We start from the raw sequence: 15,828 nt of genomic DNA on the forward strand, positions 1-15,828 counted from the left end.
TCCAAATTTGCTGGCATATTGAGGGCAGCACTTTCACAGCATCATGTTTTAGTATTTGAAGTAGCTCAACTGGAAGCCCATCACCTCCAGTAGTTTTGTTCATAGTGATGCCTCCTAAGGCCCACTTGACTTAGCATTCTAGGATGTCTGGCTCTAGGTGAATGGTCATACCATGATTATCTGGGTCATGAAGATCTTTTTTGCATAGTTCTTTAGTGTATTCTTGCCACCTCTTTTTTATCTCTTCTGCTTATGTGAGGTCCATACCATTTCTGTCCTTTATTGTGCCCATCTTTGTATGAAATGTTCCCTTGGTATCTCTAATTTTCTTGAAGAGATCTCTAGTTTTTCCCATTCTATTGTTTTCCTCTATTTCTTTGTATTGATCACTGAGGAAGGCTTTCTTATTGTTGTTCTTTGAAACTCTGCATTCAAATGGGTGTATCTTTCCTTTTCTCCTTTGCCTTTTGCTTCTCTTCTTCTCATAGTTGTTTGTAAGGCCTCCTCACACAATCATTTTGCCTTTTTTGCATTTCTTTCTCTTGGGGATGGTCTTGATCCCCTTTAGCCAATGAAAGAGAAAGTGAAGTCGCTCAGTCGTGTCCAACTCTGTGTGACCCCATGGACTATAGTCTACCAGGCTCCTCCATCTGTGGGATTTTCCAGGCAAGGCCATTTCCTTCTCCAGGAGATCTCCTGACCCAGGGAATGAACCCAGGTCTCCCACGTTGTAGGCAGATGCTTTACCGTCTGAGCCACCAGGGAAGCTCCCTTTAGCTATTAAATACATTTAAGTTTCACTCTTGTCTATCAGTATTCACAGATGGCATTCTTCTAATTAGGCCTACTTCTACTAAGATAGAAAACTAGTCCACTGAGATCACAAGAAGCTACACAGAAAAACAAAATAGTTTAGCTATGATTATTTATAATAAATACTTGTTTCTTATAATACTGACTTCAAATTAAGAAGACTAAAGTATTCTAGTTTCACTGTCATGCCAGCAAAAGAAAGTTACAGTAGGGTCTTACCTCTTCATGTCTCATTCCTTCTATCATTTGCATAATATTTATGAAATGGTGACATCGATCTGAATGGTCAACTTGATATGTAGGCAAAGGATGATCCTGCCATAATCTCCATTCAGAGAGAGACAGTTGATGAATTCCAACGGTTGGTTCTTCCGTCTTGGTTAACAATAATTTAACATAACAAAAAACAAACATACTCAGATATCACACACTGATTTAAAAAATACTTAATATACAGATAATTGGCATACCGTAAATAATTTTAATTTACTTAGGTATTTTCCACTAAAATTTCAGGTGAAAAATAAAATAACTTTATGAAGTACAAAGATGTCCTTTTAAATACATCTTAAAAATAACTGTTACATGTATTGCTTGTAAAATTAGAAAGAAAACTATGTCATTAAAAATAAAATACATAAATAAAGAAATGTTAGATGAGTTACTACTTGGACATATTCCTGTTTATATAATTCCATGTTAAGAGTTTTTGCTAGATTATGTACTATAATCTAATAAAGAGGTATTCATAATCTCTCAGTGATACTGATCCCAATTCATCATGCCTGCTGCCATTCTTCACTTTCCCTGTTAGTGAAAAAAAATTTGGATTCTCAAAGCCAAGTATTTCAAACCCTATAAATCTTCTCAAAGGTATCTTCCTTGAAGTTGTTTTTCTATTTCTCTGGGTACATATGTAAGCTCTGATCAATTCGTTTGACTTTCCTTATGCTCATCAATAATTTGTTCATAATAAAACAAGTCCAATATTCAATTTAAAGTTTTATTCTAATTTCAAAACAAAAAGTAAAAACTGGTTTGTACAAAGACATTCATAATAGCATAATTTTATACTAGTAATATACTGAAAATAGTTCTAAAACACAACAGAGAAATAGTTAAAGTACGGTATATTACAGAGTAACATAACAATGATAAAAATTACACCTACACAGAAATATTCATATGAAGAAAGTAATAAAGTCAGAATTTATGTAAATATATTATAGTCATATAAAAATACATATACAATAAGAAATACAAGAAAATTAGTTTTACGAAGACAGACTATTCCTTAATATTCTTTCTAAAATTGCTTACATTCTTAATTTTTAACCTTCTGATCACGAATATTCATTCTCTTTACTCCCAAAGCTATTGCATAGTCACTATAAAGAACATCTGAAAACACATTTAACTTACTGGTCTGTTCTCTTCATTGTGTAAAGATAGAAACTGAACTTGAGGCAATGTTATTTCCTGAATTTCATCAGTGTCTCTTAATCTATATCGTCTATTCCATAATTTAAATTCTTCTTCTGATAAGAACCAATCATCCTTTGAATTACTCTGCTTTATTCCTAGAAGTTTAAAAAATAATTGAAAACAGGTTTAAAAAAATCTGCTAGACAAACACAAAATAAAAGACATCAACTCAAACTCTCTACATGTTTCTGCTAAACCACTAATTCTATTCCTTAAAATTTGGTTTCTTCTTATAAACACTCTGGTTATTACTTCCTGTTTCTACATATCTCCTAAACTTCTCTCAACTTTTTGAAAGTACTAGGGCACCCTTCCAACTACAGCTAACCTTCGTTAACAAAACATCACCAGGTAGCTCTCAGTCTTGTATTCTTTTGGAATCTCTATTTTGTTGTCTAAGACCTGGAAGGAAACAGATAACGTACAAAAGAAAACTAGCATCATGATTCTGTCTTAACACTATCAGAAAGTTATCTGAAGCTGGTATGGATGCAAGAGAGATGCAAAGACTAAAAAGAGTTTTAGCTAAAGTCTTAAATGCAGGGTGGGGTGGGACGACAATTTAAAAGGACAAGGAAGACCTACTGTTTTAAAAAATGACATGATAATATACTTTTAAAAAATGCATAGTAAATTAGTCCTTTATTATTTCCATAATCTTTATAAAGGAAAATAATCACCAACATGGAAAGGATTAAAAAATATTAAGCTGTAACTCTCGTCCCAAGAAAGATGAGGGCAGAAAAAGAAATCAGAAAGATACTGAATTGGAAATCAGGAAACTTCTGTCTTATCTATTCCCAAATATTACATGAAAGTTTTTGCAAAATAAGGGGTTTAAATTAGGTGACCTCTCAGGTCTTCTTCAGATCTAGCAATCTTAGGCACTGAGACTTTTGAAATAGAAACGTATTTCTTTCTCCTAGTCACGTTAAATATATTCAGACGTCTAGCCTAAATGAATCAAATATATAAAAGGTGACATTTATACATACTACCTTATTAGCAAGATGAATCACTCACACTTGAAAAATCAAAGAAAATGGAAGAAGAAAAGCATAGAAAAATGTTAATGAGCTAGTAATATAAGAAAGCCTTCCTCAGAGATCAATGCAAAGAAATAGAGGAAAACAATAAAATGGGAAAGCCTAGAGATCTCTTCAAGAAAATCAGAGATACCAAGGGAACATTATATGCAAAGATGGGCACAATAAAGGACAGGAATGGTATGGACCTAACATAAGCAGAAGATATTAAGAAGAGGAGGCAAGAATACACAGAAGATCTATACAAAAAAGATCTTCATGACCCAGATAATCATGATGGTGTGATCATTCACCTAGAGCCAGACATCCTGGAATGTGAAGTCAAGTGGGCCTTAGGAAGCAACACTACAAACAAAGCTAGTGGAGGTGATGGAATTCCAGTTGAGCTATTTCAAATCCTAAAAGATGATGCTGTGAAAGTGCTGCCTTAATATGCCAGCTAGTTTGGAAAACTCAGCAGTGGCCACAGGACTGGAAAAGGTCAGTTTTCATTCCAATCCCAAAGAAAGGCAATGCCAAAGAATGTTCAAACTACTGCACAATTGCACTCATCTCACATGCTAGCAAAGTAATGCTCAAAATTCTCCAAGCTAGGCTTCAACACTACATAAACCATAAACTTCCAGATGTTCAAGCTGGATTTAGAAAAGGCAGAGGAACCAGAGATCAAATTGCCAACACCTGTCAGATCATCGAAAAAGCAAGAGTTCCAGAAAAATACCTACTTCTGCTTCTATTGACTGTGCCAAAGCCTTGGAGTGTGTGGACCACAACAAACTGTGGACAATTCTTCAAGAGATGGGACTACCAGACCACCTGACCTGCCTCTTGAGAAATCTGTATGCAGGTCAGGAAGCAACAGTTAGATCTGGACATGGAACAGCAGACTGGTTCCAAATAGGGAAAGGAGTAGGTCAAGGCTGTATATTGTCACCCTGCTTATTTAACTTCTATGCAGAGTACATCATGAGAAACGCTGGGCTGGAAGAAGCACAAGCTGGTGTCAAGATTGCTGGGAGAAATATCAATAACCTCAGACATGCAGATGACACCACCCTTAAGGCAGAAAGCAAAGAAGAACTAATGAGCCTCTTGATGAAAGCGAAAGAGGAGAGTGAAAATGTTGGCTTAAAGCTCAATATTCAGAAAACGAAGATCATGGCATCTGGTCCTATCACTTCATGGCAAATAGATGGGGAAACAGTGGAAAAAGTGTCAGACTTTATTTTGGGGGGCTCCAAAAATCACTGCAGATGGTGACTGCAGCCATGAAGTTAAAAGAAGCTTACTCCTTGGAAGGAAAGTTATGACCAACCTAGATAGCATATTGAAAAGTAGAGACATTTTTTGCCAACAAAGGTCCATCTAGTCAAAGGTATGGTTTTTCCAGCAGTCATGTATGGATGTGAGAGTTGGACTATAAAGAAAGCTGAGCGCTGAAGAATTGATGCTTTTGAACTGTGGTGTTGGAGAAGACTCTTGAGAGTCCCTGGACTGCAAGATCTGACCAGTCCATCCTAAAGGAAATCAGTCCTGAGTATTCACTGGAAGGACTGATGTTGAAGATGAAACTCCAATCCTTTGGCCACCTGGTGTGAAGAACTAACTCACTGGAATAGACCCTGATGCTGGGCAAGATTGAAGGCAGGAGATGGGGACAGAGGATGAGATGGCTGAATGGCATCACCGACTCAATGGACGTGAGTTTGAGCAAACTCCGGGAATTGGTGATGGACTGGGAGGCATGCTGCAGTCCATGGGGTCACAAAGAGTTGGACAGTACTGAGCGACTAAACTAGTAATATTTTTAGAAACAATTACTAAACATATGGTTAATTAACATCTATAAAAATTAAATGATCACTAAGTGGTGTTGGAGAAGACTCTTGAGAGTCCCTTGGACTGCAAGGAGATCCAACCAGTCCATTCTAAAGGAGATCAGTCCTGGGTGTTCTTTGGAAGGAATGATGCTAAAGCTGAAACTCCAGTACTTTGGCCACCTCATGGGAAGAGTTGACTCAGTGGAAAAAACTCTGATGCTGGGAGGGATTGGGGGCAGGAGGAGAAGGGGACGACAGAGGATGAGATGGCTGGATGGCATCACTGACTCTATGGATGTGAGTTTGAGCATGCTGCAAATCATGGGGTCGCAGAGTCAGACACGACTGAGCGACTGAACTGAACTGAAGAAAAATGTACACCAATCTAACCAAGTTTTGATCATACTATTAGTTTAATTATTCAAGAGAATTCAAATATATACTATCTTTTCATTTTAACCATAATTTGGCAAAATCTTGTAAAATGATAGGTATATTTCTATTAAGTGAATTTCATTAGGTTTAACAGGCATATCCACAAAACACTGATTAATGGCTCTGAGTTAAAGGAAAGAACATTAACAAATTTAACTAAGTCCAAAGAAGATGTCCAGGACGGGGAAGAATTCTGAAACTTCACAGTAACAAAAACCAGTGGAAAAGTCAGTTGAACAAACTTGAGAGGTACTGTCTTCAAATATATAAAGAAACTGCCACCTAGGTATCTCAAAGATCAAATTCATTTTTGTGTCTAGAAGCTGTGGGCAAATAAAGTCACCTGCCATTTCAATAAATAAAGGATGTTGTTGGGGCGATGGGCCATCAGCCACTGCAGCTGCCCCTAAGAGGGTTTCAGAATGGAGAAAAACAGAATACTGGCCCTAGGTAGTTAAGATGTATATCAAAGGAATAATTTCAGTGAGCTGAAACTCTTGCATCTTCCCATACATAAAAAAACACTAAAATCATTAACCTGAGAGGTCTAGTTTTCTGGGATTAGCAGTAATCTTTTGATGTTTAGTGACTGGGTTTTTTCTCAGCAAAAACTCCTATGTATCCTGGCTCCCCACTTGCCTCTTTGGAACAGTCCCTCAGAGCTATCTGAGGGGCTTCCTTCCTGTGCTATAGTCCTCAGAAGTACCCTGAATAAAACATAATTCTCAACTTTTATGTTGTGCATTTTTTTCAGTTGACAAAGCCAAAATTAAATCAACGAGAAAAAGATACAAAGACAGATTTTTTTTCTTAACAAAAGAACTCCTTTTATATGTATTATCAACAATGGAACGAACTCTCATAAAAGAATACAATTTCCATTAACAGAGATGTTCAAGCTGAGGCTTGATATACATTTGACATGGAGAGGGAAATAGCAACCCACTCCAGTATTTTTGTCTGGGAAATCCCGTGGATAGAGGAGCTTGGTGGGCTACAGTCCACGGGGTCTCAAAGAGTTGGACACAACCTAGAGATTGAATACTCACAGACACACACTTAACAGGAGTGCTATAGAAAACTTCCCTATCTTGGTAGGTAACTGGACCAGATGATTCCTGAGGTTTCTTCCAAAGTTTAGAATGTATTTTATGATTCTTTAATATTTCAAGATATTGTCTTGATATCACCAAAATCTCTGCAGTTCTTAAGCTAGCCCTCTCCTTACTATGCTCCCTGGCACCAAAGTATTAATATTTGTTCCTCACTGGCTCAGTATCACCAGCTTAGTCTAATTTCACCACTATCTGGTGTAACAGTAAATTAAAAAAAAAAAAAAAATTCTCCTTTGCAGAAATTCCCCCTGCTTCTCTGAAAGCAATTCCACAGATACTTATTAATATTCCTGAATCCTTTATTTAACTCTCTGATATGCATGCAAATCTTTGTAAAGGCAAAGCAAGTCTCTAGCCAGTTTTTCAACCAGAAATGATTTTCTTAAGGACCTAGGAGACATCTCTTTGAAATGTAAACATCAAGGAAGATAGTGTCCCTATCTCCCAGACAGCTGGGGAGTTTAGCCTTGGCACTTTTCTCTGTGCTCTCCCTATCTGCTTGTCATAGAGACAGAAGTTTTATTATTTCTTTGGATAAGTGTTAGGTGCTCAGTTGTGTTTGTGATCCATAGACTATGATTTGTGACCTATGGTTTGTGACCCCATAGACTGCACCTTGCCAGACTCTTCTGTCCATGGAATTCTCCAGGCAAAAATACTGGAGTGGGTAGCCATTCCCTTCTCCAGGGGATCTTCCCAACCCAGGGATTGAACCTGGGTCTCCTATATTGCAGGCATATTCCTTGCTGTTTGAGCTATCAGGGAGGATGAGGATAAAGGCAACTAGCTAACACAAATGGTTACCTCAATTACTGGGTGAATTAGGAATTAACTGTGAAAGAGCATGGGCTTCCCAGGTGGCTCTGTGGTAAGAATGTGCCTGTCAATGCAGGAGACGCAGATTCGAGTCCTGGGTCAGGAAGACCCCCCTGGAGAAAGAAAAGGCAATCTACTCCAGTATTCTTGCCCTGGAAATCCCAGAGGAGCCTGCAGAGGCTACAGTCCATGGGGTCGCAAGAGTCAGACATGACTTAACAACTAAAACAACAACAACAATGAAAGAGCATACAGCAAATAGTGCTGTCCTCTTATAAGAAGACAAGTCACTGTTATAATCTTAAGAACATGATGTAAAGGATTAATACTGTTTAAATGAATAGGCTAGAATTTCTTTCTTTCTCTTAACTTGGTGGATTGCTCACAATGCATATTGTAATATGGCTTAATGCTTATTCAATAATAAAACTGTTTTCTTCTTTTCTACATTTTGTAAAGCGGATTCTCTGGGCTTATAATTTTTAGTTTTCCCAACACTGAGCTTCTTTCATTCTGTATTGCCAGTACCTTGTTCCCTTTGCCACGTTAATCATCTCTCTTCTATCCTTCTCAAAGTGAACACCTATAACATACTAGAATGTATGTTGATTTTCTCATAGATCAATAAATGACCTGCTAACAAATAACAGAAAAACAAGTGTCTCAAATTCAAAAAACTGTATTTACCACTCCTATAGGAAAAGATAGATGACTTTCGCTGCAAGTTCCGAGAAGGCTTCTCTGGTTCATAGGCACCATGTGTAATGAACATCTTATGTAATTGTGGGTTGACTCCATCAGGAACCATTCGTGGACTTCCTTGGTAAAAATGAAGGACCTGCCTATTACCTGAAATAGCTTTATAAATACTTCTTTTGTTGCACTGACTTTGATTATAAGTCTGCCAAAAAAAAAATGCAAAATCATTTTATTTCTATATAATCACCTAGCCATAACAAGTAGTTATTATATCACCCTGAGTTTATTCTAAACAGCAAATTAAACTCTGATCCACTTAAATACTTGAGGAACAGAATATATGTTGTCTTAAATTTGAAGCCTATTTAAGTCTTAATGAAAATCATTTCAAGATTTATTCTTACTTTAGTAACTATATTGTACCAACAAAGTCTGTCTTTTATTCAGGATCTTGCTGTTTTTGAATAAGGTTAATATTTATATATAAGTATAAGCTGCCTTAAAAAAATACTATTTTTTAATTTCAGCTTGTTACTTCATCTCTCTACGTGTCAATTTTTTTTACTGTATACAAGAAAATCCCTAGTACTGCCCTGACAGCGTTTTTGACATTATTTAAGTAAAACAATGCATTTGAAACATTTGCAAGTGTCCAGCACAAAGTAGGTACTCATGAAATGTGGTCCATTATGACTTTTTAACAGATAAGAAAATTAACACTTAAATAGAGGTTAAGTGAGTTGCCTAAGGTAATACAATTAGTTAGGACCCAATTCCACTCAGTGACAATACACAGACTTTTAAAAGCTGCCAGACATTTCATTTATTACAATTATTTCATAAATTGGATGTTACATAAGAATATGCTATAATAACATAAAAAGTATTGGTGGAAAAAGAAATTAATTTTTCAGGATGATTTTCATAGGGTTTCTGAAACACTTCAAATCAATTGTTTAAAACTATCGTCATTAATGAAAATTCCTTAATGTAAAACTATTTAAAAAATATTCACTTGGCCACAGAAATAGTTCCACTCAGTTATAAAAGTTATTAACACTTTACTGTACATATACAGAATAATATTATGTACATCATATTTATGAAGGCCTGTCACCCAAGATTTATGAATATCACTCAATGCCTTATCACTTAGAATAGACATTAGTAAACTTCCACAAAGGGTCAGAAGGTAAATATTTTAGGCTTTGCTAGCTACATATTACCCCCGGCGCATATTCTTGGTTGGCTGGTGGGTTAGTTGACTGATTTAGGCAACTCTTTAAAATGTAAAAAATATTCTCTGCTCACTGTAGTTATTAATAAAACAACTAAACGCAAAAAAACCCAAGCCTTAAAAGCACAGGGAAATAGTCAGACAAGGTAACACTTGATTTTTGTATCTATTCTTTATATGGATAAAAGTTATGAAGCTGAGTCTAGTCAAAAATTTTCCTAACTACAAGAAAAGAATAGGTAGTATCTAATACAAAGGGAAACAAAAATCAATCACAATTACCTACAGATTGTTTGAACTTTGAATGTGAACAGATTGATACTTGTCTTTAGGTTCCGTTTCTCAAATTTCAACTGTCAGATTATGCTTCTACAAGTCTACTTACGCGTTCCTCTCGTCCTTCAGCAAGGATAACAACAATCCTGCCCTGACGTCGGCGGCCAGTTCTACCCATTCGCTGTATAAGACGAATTGGGCTCTTCTGGGCATCAAAACATATTATAAGGTCAACCTCTCCGATATCCAAACCTTCTTCACCAACGCAAGTAGACACCAACGTATTGTAACCACCACTACGAAATTGTTTCACTACCTAAAATTAAAATTTAAAAATAATTAGATGCAACTAGAAGAGAATTGCAAATCAAAGCAAACTTTTTCCATCTGCCCCTGAAATCAGCTTAAAAATCAGCACCCAAAATACTACCAAATAGGAAAAGAAGTGGCAAAACGGCAATATAAACCGAGAGACACAGTGGTACAGTGCAAAGCACAGCCCCAATTCCTTTGCTTTAATGATGGCTATGATTCCAAAAGGTTCTTCTAACCATCTACACATGAGTGAGAAAGCACAGATATTTTTAACATCACTAAAAAGGAGGTAGAGCATGTAAATGGCCCCAGAGCTCTCACTGCTATTTATCATATCCTATTGTCAGTCAATTTTAGAATTATAGTAAGTTTAATAATTAAACTATGTTTGATTACTTCTAGCATTCATCTTTTAAACAGAAGTGGAATAACAGCCATAGAGAATGGACTGGTGGCTGTCAAGGGGGAGGGGGCTGGGGTAGGGATCCAGTCAGGGGTTGGGGTTAGCAGATGTAAACTTCTGTATATAGAATGGACAAACAACAAGTTCCCACTGTAGAGCACAGAGAACTATATTCAATATCCTGTGATAAGCCATCATGGAAAACAATATTTAAAAAAAGAATGCTTGCATATGTGTAACTGAATCACCTTGCTGTACAGCAGTAATTAATACAACATTGTATAAATCAACTATACTTCAGCAACAAAAATTTTAGTTAAAAGTACAATTCATAGTTTATTTTTTACACTGCTATTCCAGTGAAGGGTAGCAGAATACGGCAGCCCAAATATGACTATAGGAGTTTAGATCATGCTGCCCCAGCCTATGCTGCTTTTGGTATACTGATTACTTTGAGCTAAAAGCACTCAAAAAAAAAAGCAAGTGCGGTTTCTCTGGCCACTTATCTGCCTAAAAGCAGATCCTCCAGAAGGAACTCAACTGTCATAAATCCCTTCCCCAGGAATTTAATCAACTAGGGAAAACTAACTCAGCAAGAGACTGAAAGTCCATGCCATATCCAAACAAACTTCATCCCAATCTATCACTCACACTTCCCATCCTTTAAGACCCCATTCATCTTCTCTGAAAATCATTTACTCTCCTTTGTGCCCGCCACTCCTCTTCCCCCAGAAGATGCTATTTAACTATGAATTCTAAGCCACTTCAGGGAGTTACTCATTTTTCCCTCGGTATTTTCCCACGCGTACATGAAGTATACATGTTTGTTTGTTTTTAATTTATATTGCTTCTCAGCTGTGCTCAGGCTTTTCTCTAGATGAGGTGAGCAGGGGCTACCCTCCAGTTGTGGAACTCGAGTTTCTCCTTGTGGCAGCCTCTCTTGTTGAGGAGCACAAGCTCTATGGTGCACGAGTTTCACTAGTTAGGACTCCCTGGCTCTAGAGCACAGACTCAAAAGTTGTGACTCCTGGGCTTAGTTGCACTATGGCATGTGGGATTTTCCCAGACCAGGGATTGAACCCATGTCTCTTGCATTGGGCAGGTGGATCTTTACCACTCAGCCACCAAGGAAGCCCAGCATACATTTGTTAATAAGCTTCAGTTTGTTTTTCTCTTGTAAATCTGTCTTTTATTACAGAGGTTGCAGCTAAGAACTCAGAAGGGTAGAGGGAACATTATTTTTCTTTTCTTCACCAGGATTCCCTGATCAAGTTATGGGAACTACATTAGCATGACAATGAGTTAATGGAAAAGTCAAAGTCAACTCCTTCATCTCAGATCCCACTCTAAATTTGTCAGTAAGTCCTGTCAACTTGACCTTCAAAATATATCCATAATCCAATCATTTATCGCAAACTTCCCTACTTCCTCGTAGTCCAAGCCACTATTATCTTTAGTTTGAATTATTGTAATAATTCTTCCAATTGGTCTTTCTATTTCCACCCTTAGCCCCTAGTTTATTCTGAAGACAGCAGCCAGTGTGATTCTTTTAAAGTATTAGTCAGGCAATGACCCTCCTTGCTCTAAATTCTCCAAGGGCTTCTGCTCATCTCACTTAAAGAAAAATCCCGTCATTAAAATAGAGATGACCTGCAAGATCCTAAAGAATCTGGCGCCCCACTGCCTCTGTGACTTTATCACTTGTTTACTTGAAATGTTTTTAAGCACATTTGAGCAGAAAGGCTCTGGAATGTTTTGAGGGCAGTGGAGACTGGTATAAGAAGTATGGAAACAGTCGGAGTCCTCATCTTTTCATGTTGACAGATTCAAGAAAGAATCTTTGAAAATAAATTAACCGTTTATCACCATGGTTTCTTTTCTCTGACCACATTTTGAAGATTTTTAAATAATAGAAAAAAGTGATACAATCATTATTTGTTTGGAATAAATAACTAAAATAAATAAATAGTAAACATTTATTGAAGGCTCTGTGGTATGATTTCATTTAATGTTTACAATAGGTCAATGGAGTGTGTTTACAGATAATGAAACTGAGGCACAGTAAGTAAAAAAACTTAACAATGGAAGAGCCAGGACTCCAACCTATATAGTGTGATTCCAGAGCCTTTCTTCTCAAATGTGCTTAAAAATATTCAAAATTAAAAAAAAAAATACTTTTTTTTTTGTCTTTCAAAACATGCCTCCATTCAGTTCAGTTGCTCAGTTGTGTCCAACTCTTTGCGACCCCACGGACTGCAGCACACCAGACCTCCCAGTCCATCACCAACTCCCGGAGCTTGCTCAAACTCATGTCCATTGAGTTGATGATACCATACAACCATCTCATCCTTGGTCATCCCCTTCTCCTCCCACCTTCAATATTTCCCAGCATCAAGCTCTTTTCAAATGAGTCAGCTCTTTGCATCAGGTGGCCAAAGGACTGGAGTTTCAGCTTCAGCATTAGTCCTTCCAATGAATATTCAGGACTGATTTTCTTTAGGATGGACTGGTTGGATCTCCTTGCAGTTCAAGGGACTCTCAAGAGTCTTCTCCAACACTACAGCTCAAAAGCATCAATTTTTCGGCACTCAGGTTTCTTTATAGTCCAAATCTCACATCCACACATGACTACTGGAAAAACCAGACCTTTGTTGGCAAAGTTATATCTCTGCTTTTTAATATGCTGTCTAGGTTGGTCATAACTTTTCTTCCAAGGAGCAAGCGTCTTTTAATTTCATGGCTGCAGTCACCATCTGCAGTGATTTTGGAGCCCAAAAAAATAAAGTCTGTCACTGCTTCCACTGTTTCCCCATCTATTTGCCATAAAGTGATGGGACCAGATGCCATGATCTTAGTTTTCTGAATGTTGAGCTTTAAGCCAACTTTTTCACTTTCCTCTTTCACTTTCATCAACAGGCTCTTTAGTTCTTCGCTTTCTGCCCTAAGGGTGGTGTCATCTGCATATCTGAGGTTATTGATATTTCTCCTGGCAATCTTGATTCCAGCTGGTTCTTCATCCAGCTCAGTGTTTCTTATGATGTACTCTGCATATAAGTTAAATAAACAGGGTGATAATATACAGCCTTGATGTATTCCTTTCCTGATTTGGAACCAGTCTGTTGTTCCATGTCCAATTCCAACTGCTGCTTCCTGACCTGCATACAGATTTCTCAGGGGGCAGGTCAGGTGGTCTGGTATTCCCATCTCTTTCAGAATTTTCTGCAGTTTATTGTGATCCACACAGTCAAAGGCTTTGGCATAGTCAATAAAGCAGATGTTTTTCTGGAATTCTCTTGCTTTTTCCATGATCCAGTGGATGCTGGCAATTTGATCTCTGGTTCCTCTGCCTTTTCTAAATCCAGTCTGAACATCTGGAAGTTCATGGTTCATGTACTGTTGAAGCCTGGCTTGGAGAATTTTGAGCATTACTTTGCTAGCATGTAAGATGTCCTTTTCATTATAGGGGACTGGAATGCAAAAGTAGAGAGTCAAGAAATACCTGGAGTAATAGGCAAATTTGGCCTTGGAGTACAGAATGAAGCAGGGCAAGGTCTAATAGAGTTTTGCCAAGAGAACATATTGGTCAGAGCAAACACCTTCTTCCAACAACACAAGAGAAGGCTCTACACATGGACATCACCAGATGGTCAACACCCAAATCAGACTGATTATATTCTTTCCAGCCAAAAGTGGAGAAGCTCTATATAGTCAGCGAAAACAAGACCAGGAGCTGACTGTGGCTCAGATTATGAACTCCTTATTGCCAAATTCAGACTTAAATTGAAGACAGTAGGGGCAACCACTAGACCATTCAGGTATGACCTAAATCAAATCCCTTATGATTATTTAGTGGAAGTGAAAAATAGATTTAAGGGACTAGATCTGATAGAGTGCCTGAAGACTATGGACAGAGGTTTGTTACACTGTACAGGAGGCAGGGGTCAAGACCATCCCCCCCCCCAAAAAAAAATGCAAAAAGGCAAAATGGTTGTCTAAGGAGGCCTTACAAATAGCTGTGAAAAGAAGAGAAGCAGAAGGCAAAGGAGAAAAGGAAAGATATACCCATTTGAATGCAGAGTTCCAAAGAACAACATAGAGAGATAAGAAAGGCTTCCTCAGTGATCAATGCAAAGAAACAGAGGAAAACAATAGCAAGGGAAAGACTAGAGATCTCTTCAAGAAAATTAGAGATACCAAGGGGACATTTCATGCATAGATGGGCTTGATAAAGGACAGAAATGGTATGGACCTAACATAAGCAGAAGATATTAAGAAGAGGTGGCAAGAATACACAGAAGAACTGTACAAAAAAGATCTTCATGACCCAGATAATCTTGATGCTATGATCACTCACCTAGAGCCAGACATCCTGGAATGCGAAGTCAAGTGGGCCTTAGGAAGCATCACTACGAACAAAGCTAGTGGAGGTGATGGAATTCCAGTTGAGCTATTTCAAATCCTAAAAGATGATGCTGTGAAAATGTTGCCCTCAATTTGCCAGCAAATTTGGAAAACTCAGCAGTGGCCACAGGACTAGAAAAGGTCAGTTTTCACTCCAATCCCAAAGAAAGGCAATGCCAAAATATGCCTAGGTTTATTTATATATTTACTATAAAATTATCTTTAAGCTATAACTTAGCAAACAAAATAAAATGGCATAAGTACAAAGCAAATCAATTTTATTTTTATATTCATCAACTCAAAAAATAATTACCTCCAGTTGCTCCTTTTGGGTAAAACCCTTCATGCTTTTTCCTGAGGCATGGCCAACAAAAGTCATTACTCTAATAATTGGCTGATGTGATAAAAGCATTTCTGCAATTTCTTGAACACTATCTCGAAATGAAGAGAAGATCATAACTCTGGTCTCGTCACATTTCTTATCAGATGTCTTTCGAGCTGTATAATCAAAAAATACTTTAATTACAACTTAAATAAAAAGCATTTAGATAATTCAAAAGGCAAGCAAACCTGTAACTATATACCAGTGAGTTACAGTTGTAACAGTTCTTTCAAAAAAGTAATTTAAAGCATCTTAAACCTTTGCCGGTTTTCCTTCTACCTTTTCTAGTCATCTTAATAAACTGGCTCCTTATCTCTCACTGGCTATGGTAAAACAAATCAAATAAAAGTTACCTTGTGATCAGTCCTTCAATTTATGCATGATGCTTCTTATGCCTCGTTACCTTCTAAACCAGAAGCACAGGTCTACAGAGCGTCCATTGACTCTCTAAAACTTCCCTTTCCTTTCTGTGCAGTAGGCACTGTCTTAACCCAGGTCATGGTACTCTGTCCCTGAATTACTGATACTTTCAAATTCTCTAAGGAAAACTGCAGAATACACCCTACATGCAGTCACAAAGCTGCT

The 15,828-nt window shown here is 37.4% G+C and overlaps 1 protein-coding gene across 1 annotated transcript in view; it reads right to left on the minus strand.

Annotated features, from left to right (window-relative positions):
- The window catches only part of FANCM (FA complementation group M), a 58,585-nt gene that overhangs the window by 23,425 nt on the left and 19,332 nt on the right, over window positions 1-15,828 (minus strand). Inside the window, exons 9-13 of the mRNA XM_040256689.1 lie at window positions 15,175-15,359; window positions 9,852-10,058; window positions 8,218-8,431; window positions 2,236-2,393; window positions 1,033-1,188 (exon numbers count right to left, since the gene is read on the minus strand). Coding sequence (XP_040112623.1) covers window positions 1,033-1,188; window positions 2,236-2,393; window positions 8,218-8,431; window positions 9,852-10,058; window positions 15,175-15,359 — 920 coding nt within the window. The remainder of the gene's footprint in view (window positions 1-1,032; window positions 1,189-2,235; window positions 2,394-8,217; window positions 8,432-9,851; window positions 10,059-15,174; window positions 15,360-15,828) is intronic.

This window comes from Oryx dammah, unplaced genomic scaffold (assembly GCF_014754425.2).
Source record: "Oryx dammah isolate SB20612 unplaced genomic scaffold, SCBI_Odam_1.1 HiC_scaffold_16, whole genome shotgun sequence".
Lineage (NCBI taxonomy): Eukaryota > Metazoa > Chordata > Mammalia > Artiodactyla > Bovidae > Oryx > Oryx dammah.